At 41.8% G+C, this 14,871-nt stretch overlaps 1 protein-coding gene across 5 annotated transcripts; it reads left to right on the forward strand.

Moving 5' to 3' along the window:
- The first annotated feature begins 2,021 nt into the window (after window positions 1–2,021).
- znf740b (zinc finger protein 740b) lies at window positions 2,022–13,515 on the forward strand. Of its 5 annotated transcripts, none has more exons than XM_035739155.2 (7): window positions 2,022–2,155; window positions 3,424–3,586; window positions 3,956–4,177; window positions 5,051–5,191; window positions 5,349–5,475; window positions 8,960–9,078; window positions 10,256–13,515. In XM_035739155.2, exons 2-7 carry the CDS (start codon window positions 3,542–3,544, stop codon window positions 10,439–10,441), a joined length of 840 nt encoding a protein of 279 aa, XP_035595048.1. In that variant the 5' UTR covers window positions 2,022–2,155; window positions 3,424–3,541; the 3' UTR covers window positions 10,442–13,515. The 5 variants fall into 5 exon arrangements, with proteins under 5 accessions (XP_035595048.1, XP_035595050.1, XP_035595051.1 ...); XM_035739157.2 differs by having other exon boundaries at window positions 5,352–5,475; XM_035739159.2 differs by lacking the exon at window positions 2,022–2,155 and adding an exon at window positions 3,731–3,812 and having other exon boundaries at window positions 3,438–3,586.
- Window positions 13,516–14,871: the final 1,356 nt, after the last annotated feature.

The following is a 14,871-nucleotide window of genomic DNA, read 5'->3' on the forward strand; positions in this document are numbered from 1 at the left end:
AATTAGGAACCACTGGCCATTGGGCTAGTACCGGTAAGTTAATTGATATCTTCCCACCTGATTGTTTGCATTACAATCAAACCTCGGGAGTTACACACTACCCAGTGCTGTATTTTCAGGGGCTTCTCGTGCTTGTTATACCCGGGCTACAGGTGTGTGAGTGGCGGGAACCGGAGGAGTTGGCTGCTCTGCTGGATCTGGAGCTCTGAGAGAGAACGGGGAGTCCCAGCACCAGCTGCTGCAGAGAGTACGGGACGTAGCCAAGTACAGCGTCAAGACCAGTAAGCCCCCAGCCCAAGCTCTGGTCCAGGGTGTTAGGGCGGTTTGCTATCGCTGAGCTTTCCTTCACTAATAAGCAAGCCGCACAAACGCCCTAGACCAGAGCTACCCCAACCCCACAGGGAAACATAGACAGAGGGAGATGAGTGTGATTCTGGTTACAGTTGATTTTTGGTAGGCAATCACTTAGAACTGTCCTGAATGCACGCACTAAATAAGGTAAAGAGCATCTCTCTCTCCAGATCATCCGCGTTTCTTCAATCAGCTCTTTGCAGGGGTGGATTACCATGCCTTAACAGGACGATTCCTCACGCAGGCTCTCTACACTAGCCAGTAGGAGAGAGCAATATATGCATATACACCATACATACCATGTACACTTCCCTATGTATTTATTTGGACAGTGAAGCTAAAACTATACTGCAGCATTTTAGATTTGAGGGCATTTTCATTCATGTCTGTTTTACCGTTTAGAAATGAAAGCACTTTTTGCATCTGGTCCCCCCATTTGAAGATGTCATAAGTATTTGGACAAATTCACTTATAGTGTTTTAAATTCATTAAAACGTTTTTAGTATTCGGTTACATATTCCTACCACGCAATGACTACATCAAGCTTGTCAAATACAATTTCATTTGATTTGTCACATGCTTCATAGACTAACAGTGAAATGCTTCCTTAACATGACTATATATGGTGAGTAGAAAATAACATGACCTATATATAGTGAGTAGAAAATAACATGACTATATATAGTGAGTAGAAAATATGCAGTCGTGAGTGAACAGGGAGTACAGGAGGGACCTAAGCACGCACCCCTGAGGGGCTCCCGTGTTGAGTGTCAGCGTGGCGGAAGTGTTATTGCCTTTCCTCACCACATGGGGGCGGCCCGTCAGGAAGTCCAGGATCCGATTGCAGAAGGTGGTCTTCAGTCCCAGGGTCCTTAGCTTAGTGATGAGCTTGTGACTCTACAAACTTGTTGGATGCATTTGCAGTTTGTTTTGGTCGTGTTTCGGACAATTCTGTGCCCAATAGAAATTAATGGTAAATAATGTATTGAGTCATTTTGGAGTCACTTTTATTGTAAACAAGAATAGAACATGTTTCTGAACCTCCCCTGTTAGCATGTTTTGGTGATATGATCTTTGTGCCTCTGTAACTTTCTCACACAACATCATCCGAAACACAAGCAAAACAAACTGCAAATGCATCCAACAAGGTTGTAGAGTCACAAGCTTGATGTAGTCATTGTGTGGTAGGAACATGGGACCAAATAGTAACTTTTGACTAAATGCAATATACTACAAGTGAACTTTGGGGGGACCAGATACATAAAGTGCTTTAATTTCTAAATGGTAAACAGATACGTAAGAAAATACCCTCAAATAAAAGGTGACGTTCTGTAAAACATTTGATCTCAAATCCAAAATGCTGGAGTTTATAAACAAATTAAATGTTTTCACTTCACTAAATACGTATTTAGTTGGACAGTGAAGATAACTTTTAATTTGTCTCTACATTCCAGCAATATACCTGAAGTATATACCATAATATATGTTCTGAACATTAAGTTTCTGTAACTAGCTAGATAGCTCATAGGTAATCCCTATGAAGTGTCCGCTGGTAGCTAAACGCAGCCAGCCATGTGAGTGATTGGAGGACTTCCACCAGACTGACTGGTCTTCCAACAATCCGCCGAAACAGCAAGCCCCCTATATTTCCCTTACCAACATGGCCGATATCATGCGTCATTAAACTCATAATGTGGACGATCTCCCCGGGGAACACTTCCGGTGTAGTTTCCTGTGTTTGTAAACTGAGAAAATTGGAACTCCGACAAGAAATATTAATCTGCAAAACTCAAACAAACCCAAGGTAAACCCATTATAAAATGTAATTCCCAACAAAGCCACCATAGAGTTGCAATGCATAAGTTATTTCCCAGAATTGTAAGGCAATGAGAGTTATGACAGTTTGTAGTCGGCGCTCAACCCGCACGCCCTGCATGGCTGTTGTTGTGTTGTCTGAGGGGGGTACCCAACCAGTGAGTCATCTTGCGCTAGCTTCACCTAAGCAGACCCTTGCTTTACCTCATAAGTTACCGCATTGATCGCTAATTCTTAAAATATTTAACCAAACAATATTTTCACTCATGGTCTTAGCTAACGTTACCCCATAGCTATGTGTTGGTGTTTGGCCGCAAACTCAGTGAAGATGTCTAGCTACGGTTAAATAGCTAACGTTAGCCAGCTAACTTAGCTTGCTAATTAGGTAGCTAGCTCCTTCTGTAACGTTGAGCTCGCTCAGTATTCAGACATTATTGTAGTTAACTAGAGCAGTGCAGTCTAAGGGCACTGAATAATACTGCATTTGAAGTGAGCTCTAACAAGCTAGGTAGATAGCACTTCAACATCCAGGCAGCTTTAGCCCCTCACTTCTTGGCAACTTTAGCGGGCACTTTGCATGGAGACTAGAGTACATGTTTGTAGAGTAGAGGGAACACACGATGATCGATCAACTGTGTGTATAGGGTAAACTATGCTTTCCTGTTTGTTTTTGTACTTGACTCCTAACATGTGATTGCATATCATTAGCCTATACTTGGGTCAATATTGAACGGTATCTTGAGTAACTTGCACATGCATGAATCATAACCCCTTTTCCAGATCATATTCATGAACAGAATGTGTTTTATCGTCCTCCACCAGCTTTATTTCTGTCATCATTGCAACAATATTTGACAATAATCGTTTGTTTTCCATGGGAAGAAGAGGCATACACTAAACCATTGGGGCTGCTGTCTCCAAGCCTGATATCAACTTTGTTGACCATGCAAAATGTATAAAATCACATTTTATTGGTCACACACATGGTTAGCAGATAATGCGAGTGTGGCGAAATGCATGTGTTTCTAGTTCTGACTGCAGCAATATCTAACCTAACAATTCCACAACTACCTAATACACACAAATCTAAGTAAAGGGATGGAATAAGAATATGTACATATAAATATATGGATGAGAAATTACCGAGCACCCCTAATAATTAAACAAATTACACTCTATTAGGTATATTAGGCCTGAATTTGAATACCAGTAGTCATGGTCAAATAATTTGGCCTCACAATAACCCTCTATTTCCAGGCTTTGCCACCTGATGATTTGGGTGGGTGTAGTCTTCTCACACCCCTCATCCTGAGTGAACCCCCTTGATGCGCCCCTGTACACCCAAACACACACGCATTCAATCCACGCACCGGCGATGACACACCATTCCAACAACTCAGTTCGAGACCACATGAAATGGGTCAGTTGAATTCTCCTTTCTTCTTTCCATTTTTGTTTTTATTTATTTTGTCTCTTGTTTTTCGTCTTTGTGCCACAATTCCATTACATTCATGGCTTGAAGCCTTTCTCTCATCCTCACTTTTTCTCTGAGTCTTTCCATTAGAGGCCTGACAGACCAGGCCAAAAATAGTCTGAAAACAGTCCGTGGACGACCATCTGCAATCCCTGCGTGTCAGCCTTTATGCGTGAGACTGTGGCCCTGACATTGACCCTGATGCTGACTCTGAGCTGCGGCTTGCCCTGTGTAGTTCCTGCAGTCTGAGTTGATGACAATCCTAGGCCACCATACTACTGTCAAACTGAACTGCTGTTTGTGTTGTTCCTCCAGGCTGGGTTGCTGGGCTGTGAGGCGGTGCTGTCCAGCATGGCCCTGATGCAGGCCAACAACATGTCTGGGGGACAAAAGAAGATGTCACAGCACGACCAGGGCCAGAGGGACATCAACAACCCTGAGAGCCACCAGCAGCAGTCTCACCAATCACACCACAACAATCACCAGTCCCACCACAGCCACATGGTCCTGCCCTTGGGAGTCAGCTGCCCACCCCTGGTGAGAAATAGACACATGCAGCCCGACTATGAGCAGCTCGCCGAACAATGCTGAAAGTACATTTTTCATGTGTTCAACCACAAACTGTCATAAACAAATCTCACAAATACTGTATCAGACACTGCAAGCTCCCAGATACTATCCAATCACAGCCACATTTTCATCATCCCACCCTTGGTTAGCCACAATTGGCTTAAAAATCCAAATATAACACAATATCTGGCGATTAATTTCCAGCAACATTGCCTGTCTGTGTATGCGCGCGTTGTATAGCCAGTTAGCAATGCTTATGATAACCGTCTTGTGGGTAGACAGAAATGTTTTCTCAATTAAATGTTAACTGCAAAGTAGGCCTACCTGACAGTATTATACTGATTATTTGTATCAATTGGTGGGCATTTGTTTTGCAAACTCGCATGTGCAGTACAGACACATTGCTACCAAAACGCATTCCCCTCTCACTAAGTACGCACTTGAAGTAAAGGGGAATTACACCAAAAACTCTAAATGTTAATTTTTTTCCCAGACCTAAAGAATTGTCTTCCGTTGTGATCTATGCATTGCCACGGACTCAGAACATTCAATTTAGTTGATTCTCTATAAATAATTGTCATTTTGATAAAAATAAAAAAACTGAACGGGAAAAAATAACAGAGAAAATGGAATGCAGTGAATATAAGGATGTGCATATTTGAAAGCTATTTGACTCTTTACATTGCGGGGTTAATCTGGCAATTAATCTGAAATTATATTCATGTAATTAAAGTAAATCTATCAACAACAACAAAAAAATAACACACGTCAAAGCAGTAGCTCTATTTTGGCTGGTACGTTAGAAACATATGAATTATCAACCGTCTCTCCTCTCGATAGTTTATTAGAAAGGATGGACACTCGTGTCACGCACCCAGGCTGCTGGATGAGAAAGATATGCAGGCCAGCCAGAATACACAACCGACAAAAAAGAAGCACAGAAAATCAGCCACACCCAACAAGCTGAGAGAGAAAGTGGAGGTAAGTTGTGTTTATGTGAGAGTGGGGGAAATGGAATTTACAACGATGGATACAATTGCAGGACAGAAGTGTGTGCGTGTGCTGTGGCGTTACACTAATTGTGTGTGTATATAATATGACAAGTTGTAATATTTTGAAAATTCATTGTGTTTCTCAGCAGGTGGAGATGGATATTAACGGTGATGATCACAATTCACAAGTACAGAAGAACTTTATCTGTGAGCACTGCTATGGAGCATTCCGAAGTAGCTACCACCTGAAGCGGCACATTCTCACTCATACAGGTTTGTTTCGCATTACATTTCCCCTTCCTTGCTCAGGAATACTCATAAAATGTGTTAAATTATAACACTAGTCATAGAAAAGTAGAGAAACATGCACAACTCACAATTAAAAGCACATGTTTTATTTTTCCTTTAAGATAAAAAATGAAGGATCCAGCTATGGTGGTAATTCCTGTCATTTCTGACAACTACAGTACTGCTTGTCCATGTACTAGCTAACAGCAACAAGCCCAGACGAGTTAGCTAAACGTTGTCAGCATCCCGCAGGGATCCGCTTAGTGGTTGCATAGTAACGGCGTCACCAGCCCGACCAGTCGTGAAACTGAGCTGCTCTGGCCCGGGGTTCCCTCGACCCAGCTCGAATTTGGCCCTAATTTTAAGTGCTAGTGGAAACAGTAAAACTATTTATCTTTCATTTTGCAATCTCTGGATACTATGTGATTAGAAAGGTTCAGAACTTATGTGAATCATCACAGCGCAGTTGAAACAAATATATGGCACATGGAAATAAATCACACATGAATCACAAGAGGGTGCTTTAGGGAGATGGGTGGGCTGAGAACCGCTAAGGGGTGGTTTTTAAAAGCCCACGATCTATAATAGTTATGACTGAAAAAACGATATACGCTCAGTGACCAATTTATTAGGTACACCCATCTAGTACTGGGTCGGACCACCCTTTGCCTCCAGGAAAGCCTGAATTCTTTGGGGCATGGAAACTTTGCTTAATTGGTATCAAGGGACCGAACGTGTGCCAGGAAAACATTCCCCACACAATTACACCACCAGCCTGTACCGTAGACACTAGAGGTCGACCGATTATGATTTTTCAACGCCGATACCGATTAATCGGACGATTTTTAAAATGTGTATATATATATACACATTTTTGTAATTATGACAATTGCAACAATACTGAATGACCAATGAACACTTTTATTTTAACTTAATATAATACATGTGGGCTTTTGGATGGGTGTTCTTAAGGTGATTCCACAGGTTGGTGGTATTTTTTTATTTCGCCGTTGCTGACCCCATGCTTACATCTTTATCACAAATAAGACACCTTGCTTTCCCGGGTGCCAATTCCATGTAATAGTCCCACACTGGTGCTCTGCTTTTCTCTGCCATCTGTAAAACACACACACAGCTCTGAAGTGACAATGATACTGAAGAGTCTTCTTAGGAGACAAATACTCTCAACTGTTTGAATAAAAATAGAGTTTAAGTTACCTGTGATGAATGTTGAAAACAAAACTAATTTCTATATGCAGGAAATCCTATTTTAATAATGGACATGGTAAGAATTGACTACCAAAGTGCGAGTCATAATTCCCATGACACCTTCTAGCAAAATTCATTCATTTATTCCATAGGATATTTTTTATATTCACTTCAAATAAGGTCTGTGTTTCGTGTAGGCTCACACCACCTTGACAATTTTATAACTATGTAGATATCCAAAGGACAAGGTAACTCTGATCAATATTGGCTAAATATATGCGAAGATACATTTTTTGTAGAGTGGATTTATGGAAATATTTTGACAAACGTTACCTTAGCCTAGTGAGATTTACACGGGTTTCAAAATGGCGAGGAGGTTTAGGCCTGCACGAAACACAGACCTTATTTGAAGTAGATCAAGACATTCTCTACGGAGGACATGGATGGTAAAATAACGAAGGAACCCCTTTCAAGTTCAGCCGCAAGTTATTACAGGAATTTTAACGCATTGACTATTTCTCTCTAAACCATATACCTTTGACCATTATGAGGCAGCTGCTGCCTACCACACCTCAGTCAGACTGCTCTATCAAATATCAAATCATAGACTTAACTATAATAAACACACAGAAATACGAGCCTTAGGTCAAATCCGGAAACTATCACCTCGAAAACAAAACGTTTATTCCGTTCCGTATTTTATCTAATGGGTGTCATCCATGAGTCTAAATATTCCTGTTACATTGCACAACCTTCAATGTTATGTCATAATTCCATAAAATTCTGGCAAATTAGTTCGCAAAGAGCCAGACGGCCCAAACTGTTGCATATACCCTGACTCTGCGTGCAATGAACGCAAGAGAAGTGACACAATTTCACCTGGTTAATATTGCCTGCTAACCTGGATTTATTTTAGCTAAATATGCAGGTTTAAAAATATATACTTGTGTATTGATTTTAAGAAAGGCATTAATGTCTATGGTTAAGTACACATTGGAGCAACGACAGTCGTTGATTGATTGTTTTTTATAAGATAAGTTTAATGCTAGCTAGCAACTTACCTTGGCTTACTGCATTAGCGTAACAGGCAGGCTCCTTGTGAGGCAGGTGGTTAGAACGTTGGACTAGTTAACTGTAAGGTTGCAAGATTGGATTCCCCGAGATGACAAGGTAAAGATCTGTCGTTCTGCCTCGTTCCTAGGCAGTCATTGAAAATAAGAATGTGTTCTTAACTGACTTGCCTAGTTAAATAAAGATTAAATATAGGTGTAAAAATAAAACATCGGCAAAATCGGAGCTTGCTAGGAAAACTTGAAATCGGCCCTAAATAATCGGCCATTCCGATTAATCGGCCGACCTCTAGTAGACACCAGCATGGATTGTGCCATGGTCTCATGCTGCCATCAGCATGAAGCAACAGAAACTGGGATTTGTCAGGCGAGGCAATGTTTTTCCACTCTTCAATTGTCCAGTGTTGGTGATTGCATGCTCACTAGAGCTGCTTTTTGTTTATAGCTGATAGGAGTGGAACCCGGTGTGGTCGTCTGCTGCATTCGCTCATCCGTAACAAGGACTGATGAGTTCCGAGATGCTGTTCTGCACCCCACTGTTGTACTGCTCTGTTATTTGTCTGTGGCCCGCCTGTTAGCTTGCACGATTCTTGCCATTCCCCTTCGACCTCTCATCAACAAGCTGTTTCTGCCCACAGGACTGCTGCTGGCTGGATGTTTTGTCACACCATTTTTTGGCAAACACTGTCGTGTGTGAACCTCAGGAGGCTGGCCGTCTCTGAGATACTGGAACCGTCGCGTCTGGCACAGACGATCATATCACGCTCAAAGTCGCTTGGGTCACTCGTTTTGCCCATTCTTACGTTCAATCGAACAGTAGATGAATGCCTCGATGTCTGTCTGATGGCTTTATATAGAAAGCCACGGCCACGTGACTCACTGTCTGTAGGAGTGAACCATTTTTCTGAACAGGGTGTAACTAATAAACTAGCCACTGAGTGTATAATGTATACTGGATGTGTTTAAGTACTATTTATCCAGATGTAATAATGTATATCAAATAACTATATATATTTTGCTATGTAAATACTGTGTAAAAAAAAAAGGTGTTGTGTGTAGAATGTAACAAAAAATAAAAAGCTATGATAAAATAAATTGGGGGGGGGTGTAAGCCCCCACCCCCAAAAGGTACAAATCCATCAAATGCAATCTATAGCATTAAGTTTTGAACAGTGTTTTTGTGTTGTTTAGGGAGAAGCCGTTTGCGTGTGACGTGTGTGACATGCGGTTTATTCAGCGATACCACCTGGACAGACACAAGAGAGTTCACAGTGGAGAGAAGCCCTACCAGTGTGATCGCTGCAATCAGGTAAGCAAGATCTACACTGAACAAAAATATAAATGCAACATGCAACCATTTCAAAGATTTGACTGATTTCATATAAGAACATCAGTCAATTTTAAATAATTGAATTAGGCCCTAATCTATTGATTTCACATGACTGGGAATACAGAGATGTATTGGTTGGTCACAGATACCTTTAAAAAAAAAGCTGGGGCTGTGGACCAGAACCAGTCCGTATCTGGTGTGACCTCCATTTGCCTCATGCAGCACGACACATCTCCTTCACATAGAGTTGATCAGGTGGATGAATGGCAGGACTATGGGCCTCAGGATCCCGTCAAGGTATCTCAGTGCATTCAAATTGCCATCGATAAAATGCAATTGTGTTCGTTGTCTGTAGCTTATGCCTGCCCATACCATAACCCCATCGCCACCGTGGGGTACTCTATTCACAACGTTTGACATCAAATTTAAAATGTTAAAAATGTAATCAGCAAACCACTCGCCCACAAGAAGCCATACACGTTGTCTGCCATCTGCCCGGTACAGTTGAAACTGGGACTAATCCGTGAAGAGCACACGTGCAGGTGGCCATTGAGTCAGGTCTGCGTTGTGAGGCCGTTTGGACATACTGCCAAATTCTCTAAAATGACACTGGAGGCAGCTTATGGTAGAGAAATTAACTTTCGTCAGCTCTGGTGGACATTCCTGCAGCCAGCATGCCAATTGCACGCTCCCTCAACTTGAGACATCTGTGGCATTATGTTGTGTACATTTTAGTGACCTTTTGTTCCCAGCACAAAGTGCACCTGTGTAATGATCGTGCTGTTTCATCAGCTTCTTGATATGCCTTGTCAGGTGAATGGTTTATCTTGGCAATGGAGAAATGCTCACTAACAGGGATATAATCAAATTTGTGCACGTCATTTGAGAGAAATACCATTTTTGTTCGTATCGAACAAATCTTATGGGATTTATACATACACACACCTGGGGCACTCTCAGCAAGGCACAACTTTGTGGAACGTTCAGATGGAAATATGTTATGTAGAATATGGAATCATGTCGGCTCTATTCATGACATTTCTATCTGCAACATTTGCCTACTGAACATGGTCCAGGGTTTGGGGTCAATACGTACATTACACTGACTCCCATCATTTGTGGTTACTTGTATGCTTTCCCTCTGCCCCGGTTCCAGAGTTTCTCACGGACAGACCGTCTGCTACGTCATCGCCGTCTGTGTGGGGCGGGAAGGAGCATTCCCAAGGAGGAGAACCAGTCATTCTCCTGCGAGGGCAGAGGAGGAGCCTACTCCCAGGATGCACCTGGGCACACGGCTGCCTGGAGCCCCCTACAGCAGCAGAGCAGCCGTCTGGCTGTCTGACCTTTAAACGCTGACCCTCTCACAGACAGCAGTGCTGCATCCTCCCTCAGCCCAGATAAACTTGGCTAAGACAAAGACACCAAACCTTAAGTTGTTCTCACCAACTAGCTCATATCCTGTTGATGGGATAGTGGATTATTTTCTACTTTTGTAATAACTTTTTAAAATAAATGTTGTATTGTTACGTACATGGTACTTAACAGAAGGGGAAGACGAGACCTCGGGTGGAGTGGGAGGAGTTTGGGCAAGCTGTCATATTGCTACGGCAATAATGAATTCATTAACTGACATGTTTTAGCCTCAAAAGTGTTTTTTTTTTTGACTGGAGACTTAAGCTCTTTCCAGACAGTAAGAGAAAATTCAGAGTGGAGTTCGGCGAAATCGAGCAGATTCCTATTATCTCTGCTAGGCAGCTTTCACGTGCACTGCTGACCGCTCCGCCTGGATAGAATTCGCCCCGCCCCCCACCCCCCCACCTAGCTCCATTGAATGGGAAACTCCACCGCCACTTCCTGCCTGGAAAGCCCTTTAATGTGAGGTTGGTCTGGTCATACCAATATGAACAACTGGCTTTGCTTCTTCTTTAATTTTTTTTTACCATATGATTGTATGTGTACGCTTACCATTGGACAATACTGATCAGTAACCTAGGACACTCTTCCTGATCCACTAGCAGCCTCAGTGGCCAAGCACATCATACTATGGACATTATTAAGTATTTGAAGGAAAATGTTGAACACACAAATCCTTGTGGCCTTGAACCACTCAGATTCATTCAAGTTGGTTCTGTTACTACTACTAGCTTAACAGTTCCTGGTTTGACTTGTTAGTGAATGGCCGTAGCCTAATAGACCTGTGTAACTAGCTGACCCTACCTTGATATTGAGATCATTGGGTAGTTGACACATTTCTTGTTCTCCATTGTTAGTGTCATTTACATACATCCAGTTCTTGTTATGTTTGACTCAATTCTGTCTAAAGATATCTAACTTTCTAATTTGCTACACTGGTCAGATGTTTAACTCTAGAACCTCTCATAGCTACCGTTTTGGGGATAGTGACCATGGAAATGAAATTACTCATGTCCATTCTAGTATTCTAAGTGATCTCGTGTTTTTTGTCGTTGTTGTGAATAATCAGGTGTCTTATCTCAAAGGACATCTGTGCATGTAAGCCTATTCTATATTCATTCAGACTCCATGAAGAGTATCAATAGGTATTTTTTTTTTGTCTTTCGTTGTTATCAAATGTCCTGAGTATGTCGATCCATCTTGTTATATTTCTGGTGTTATTTTAAAGAAGAGGTAATCTCATGAAGCAGGACGGTTGACCTGCTCTGACCCAGTTATAATATCATACCATGTTGATGTTTCTACAGTGAGCTCAGTGTTGTGACAGTTTGTTGTTTTCGCTCTGTACTCCAGCACGTTGGATTGGAATGATACGAGGTGAAAGTGCAGACTGTCAGCTTTAGTTTCATCCAAATCAGGTGAGCCGTTAAATAATTACAGCATTTTCTGGTCATAGTCTCCCCTGTTTTAGGGGTTCCAAAGTATCAAGCTTGTGACTCCACACATTTCTTGGATGCATTTGCTGTTTGTTTAGATTGTTTCAGATTATTTTGTAATAGAAATGAGTGTTAAATAACTCAGTGTCATTTTGGAGTTAGTTATTGTAAATACGAAAATGTTTTGAAACACCTACATTGATGTGGATGCTACCATGATTACAGATAATCCTGAATGAATCGTGAATAATGATGAGTGAGAAAGTTTGAGGCACAATCTAAAATGACACTACATTATTTACCATTAATTTCTATTGTGCACAAAATAATCTGAAACACAAGTTTGTAGAGTGACAAGTTTAACGTAGTCATTGTGTGCTAGGAATATGGGACCAAACACTAAACATTTTACTACTTTTAATACACAAGTGAATTTGTCCCAATACTTTTGGCCCCCTAAAATGGGGAGACTATTTACAAAACGTGTTGTAATTTCAAAATGGTTCACCCGATATTGATGAAAAAACCCTCAAATAAAGCTGATAGCCTAGTCTGCACTATAACCTTATAGTCATTGTATAATTTCAAATCCAATGTGCTGGAGTAAAGAGCGAAAAGAACAAATGTCACTCCCAGTAATTTGAGCTCACTTTATTCACCTCTAGCATCTAAAGTGAAGATGACCATTTCTGAAATCCAAATTGACCCCTACAACCTAGGCACTCCTGTATATCTGAGAGAAATTCTAATATGGTATTATGGTAATACCATCTTGTCTAATCCTCTCAGATCTACAGGAAATGGCTAAACAGTAGGTGCTAGGGGTCGGTTTAGAGTTCAGTATATTTCCACTCAGTGGATATCCATGGTAACAGAAGTTCCACTGGGGGGGTTTTTTCTCTCACATTTTTATTGGAGCATCTCCGGTTCCATTATGGGAGCCTGGTCCCACATCAGTTTGTACTGGCTTGCCAACTCCTGTGGTCATTGCCATACCAATGACCATAGGAGTTGGCAATACAGCACAAACAGATCTGGGACCAAGCTATCATTGACATTCTATATCTTTAAACACTGGATTGAGGAAGCCCAAAATATAGGAGATGCAACCGTTATCTGTATAGACCGAGAATCTTTTCTAGAGAGGACAAGTAGTTACTATTGCATCACGGTCAGATTGTAAGTCGTATCAAAGGAGTTTGTGGCCCTTTACAAAGACTAAAGCCAGTTAGTTTTCTACTGCTGAATTTAAGTTAATATATATTTTAAAATTCAATTAGGAGTAGAGGCAGAACTGCCACTAGTGCCTGTCTACTGTAGCAGTCATAATTAACTTTTTATTACTAGTAGTTTTGCATGCATCTGTGATTGTCAAAATGAAGGGATATTGTATAAATGTTTTTAGTACAAATTGTTTAAAAATAAAATTAGTTTTTTAAAAGTAAAATAACTTTGTCATTATCACAATCCTAGTAAAGTTGTGATAAAATAAAGTTGACTCTGTAACATTGTAGTGAATGGAAAAACTAGGGCCTCAAGCTTTAATAAACGTGTTTCTCTTTTTAAACATTTGGTACTGTCAATGCTTTCTCAAATGATTTAGAGAATTGTAGTTTCACCCATCTTGCCATACTGGTTCATCTGAATTGGACTCCAAATCATATCTGGACAACGATATTGCATAGCTGTGACCGTGAGACGCCACTAGAGGAGGCTCTATCCACAGCCATTATGTCTGATTGCAACCCAACAGTAGTCAGGTTTTGATCCTATTTGCAACCTGATCTAGTTGAGAAAGGGGGGATACCTAGTCAGTTGTACAACTGAATGCATCTTCTGCATTTAACCCAACTCCTCTGAATGAGGGAGATGCAGGGGGCTGCCATAATCGACTTCCACGTCTTCTGTGCCCGGGGAACAGTGGGTTAACTGCCTTGCTCAGGCAGAACGACATGTTTTTTTACCTTGTCTGCTCGGGGATTCGATCCTGCAACCTTCCGGTTATTGACCCAATGCTCTAACCACTAGGCTACATAGTGGGGCTGTCCCTTCTATCCCTCTCCCCCTCTCTTGTTTTGGGCCATCCCTTCCTCTCCAAACCTATCTCCCCTTTGTATTGGAGCTATCCTCCCTCTAATTGACCAGGCGTTGTAATTAAACCTCCAGGAAGATGAGCTGGATTAGATCAGCCTACACTGGAGACTGCAGGCCAGGGAGCGTGTGCTCTGCCCCTGGGGAGACATCGGCTCCCTCTCCACCCCTGATTTACAGTCCCCACAGGCCAGAGCACTTAACACTGTACTGCCTTAAGTGAGGTGAGAGAGGGGGTGATACCACTCCATAATCTCAGAAAGTGTTGAAATCATTCTACAGACAGCACTATGGGGTCTGGTCAAAAGTAGTGCACTATGTTGGAAATAGGGCGCCGTTTGGGACGCAGGACCGAGGCCTGCGAGACCGAGGCCTGCTTTGTTATCCGTTATCACCCAGCCAGCAAGACGAGTGAGGCGTGGCTGACCTGACAGAGGCCCCTCTTCTACTGCTACTCTGTTAGGGCCCTACACACTAAGGATAGTCCGAAGACAAATGAACAATTCAATTATAACCAAATGTAAATCTGTCAATATCTCTATTATTTTAAGAGGTTTTCAGGTTACAAAAATATCTGTGGTTATTTTGTATTTTTCCAGGGTTCGGGTCTCTTTACTTACCCCTGTTTGGTTCCTGTCTATGGTCAAATACCTCTCTCTCACACACACACACACACACAGCCAATATGATTGAAACCCTCTGTCCCAACAATATCTCCCTCTCCCCAAGGTGCACGACCCAAGAGCCTTTCCTCCTCTCTCCTCATTTCATGTTTGATTAATAAATGGTACAGCCACTCTGTGTGAATGCCGTGGAAGAGTGTGTGTGCGCG

The sequence above is a fragment of the Oncorhynchus keta genome, chromosome 27 (genome assembly GCF_023373465.1).
Source record: "Oncorhynchus keta strain PuntledgeMale-10-30-2019 chromosome 27, Oket_V2, whole genome shotgun sequence".
NCBI classification, from domain to species: Eukaryota; Metazoa; Chordata; class Actinopteri; order Salmoniformes; family Salmonidae; genus Oncorhynchus; species Oncorhynchus keta.

Bases quoted from the DNA above. Each gene is read 5' to 3' on its own strand.
- znf740b (XM_035739155.2), top strand. From the start codon at position 3,542: ATGACACACCATTCCAACAACTCAGTTCGAGACCACATGAAATGG. The intron at 3,587-3,955 runs GTCAGTTGAATT...TTGTTCCTCCAG, and splicing joins TTCGAGACCACATGAAATGG to GCTGGGTTGCTGGGCTGTGA. The intron at 5,476-8,959 runs GTTTGTTTCGCA...TTGTGTTGTTTA, and splicing joins GCACATTCTCACTCATACAG to GGGAGAAGCCGTTTGCGTGT.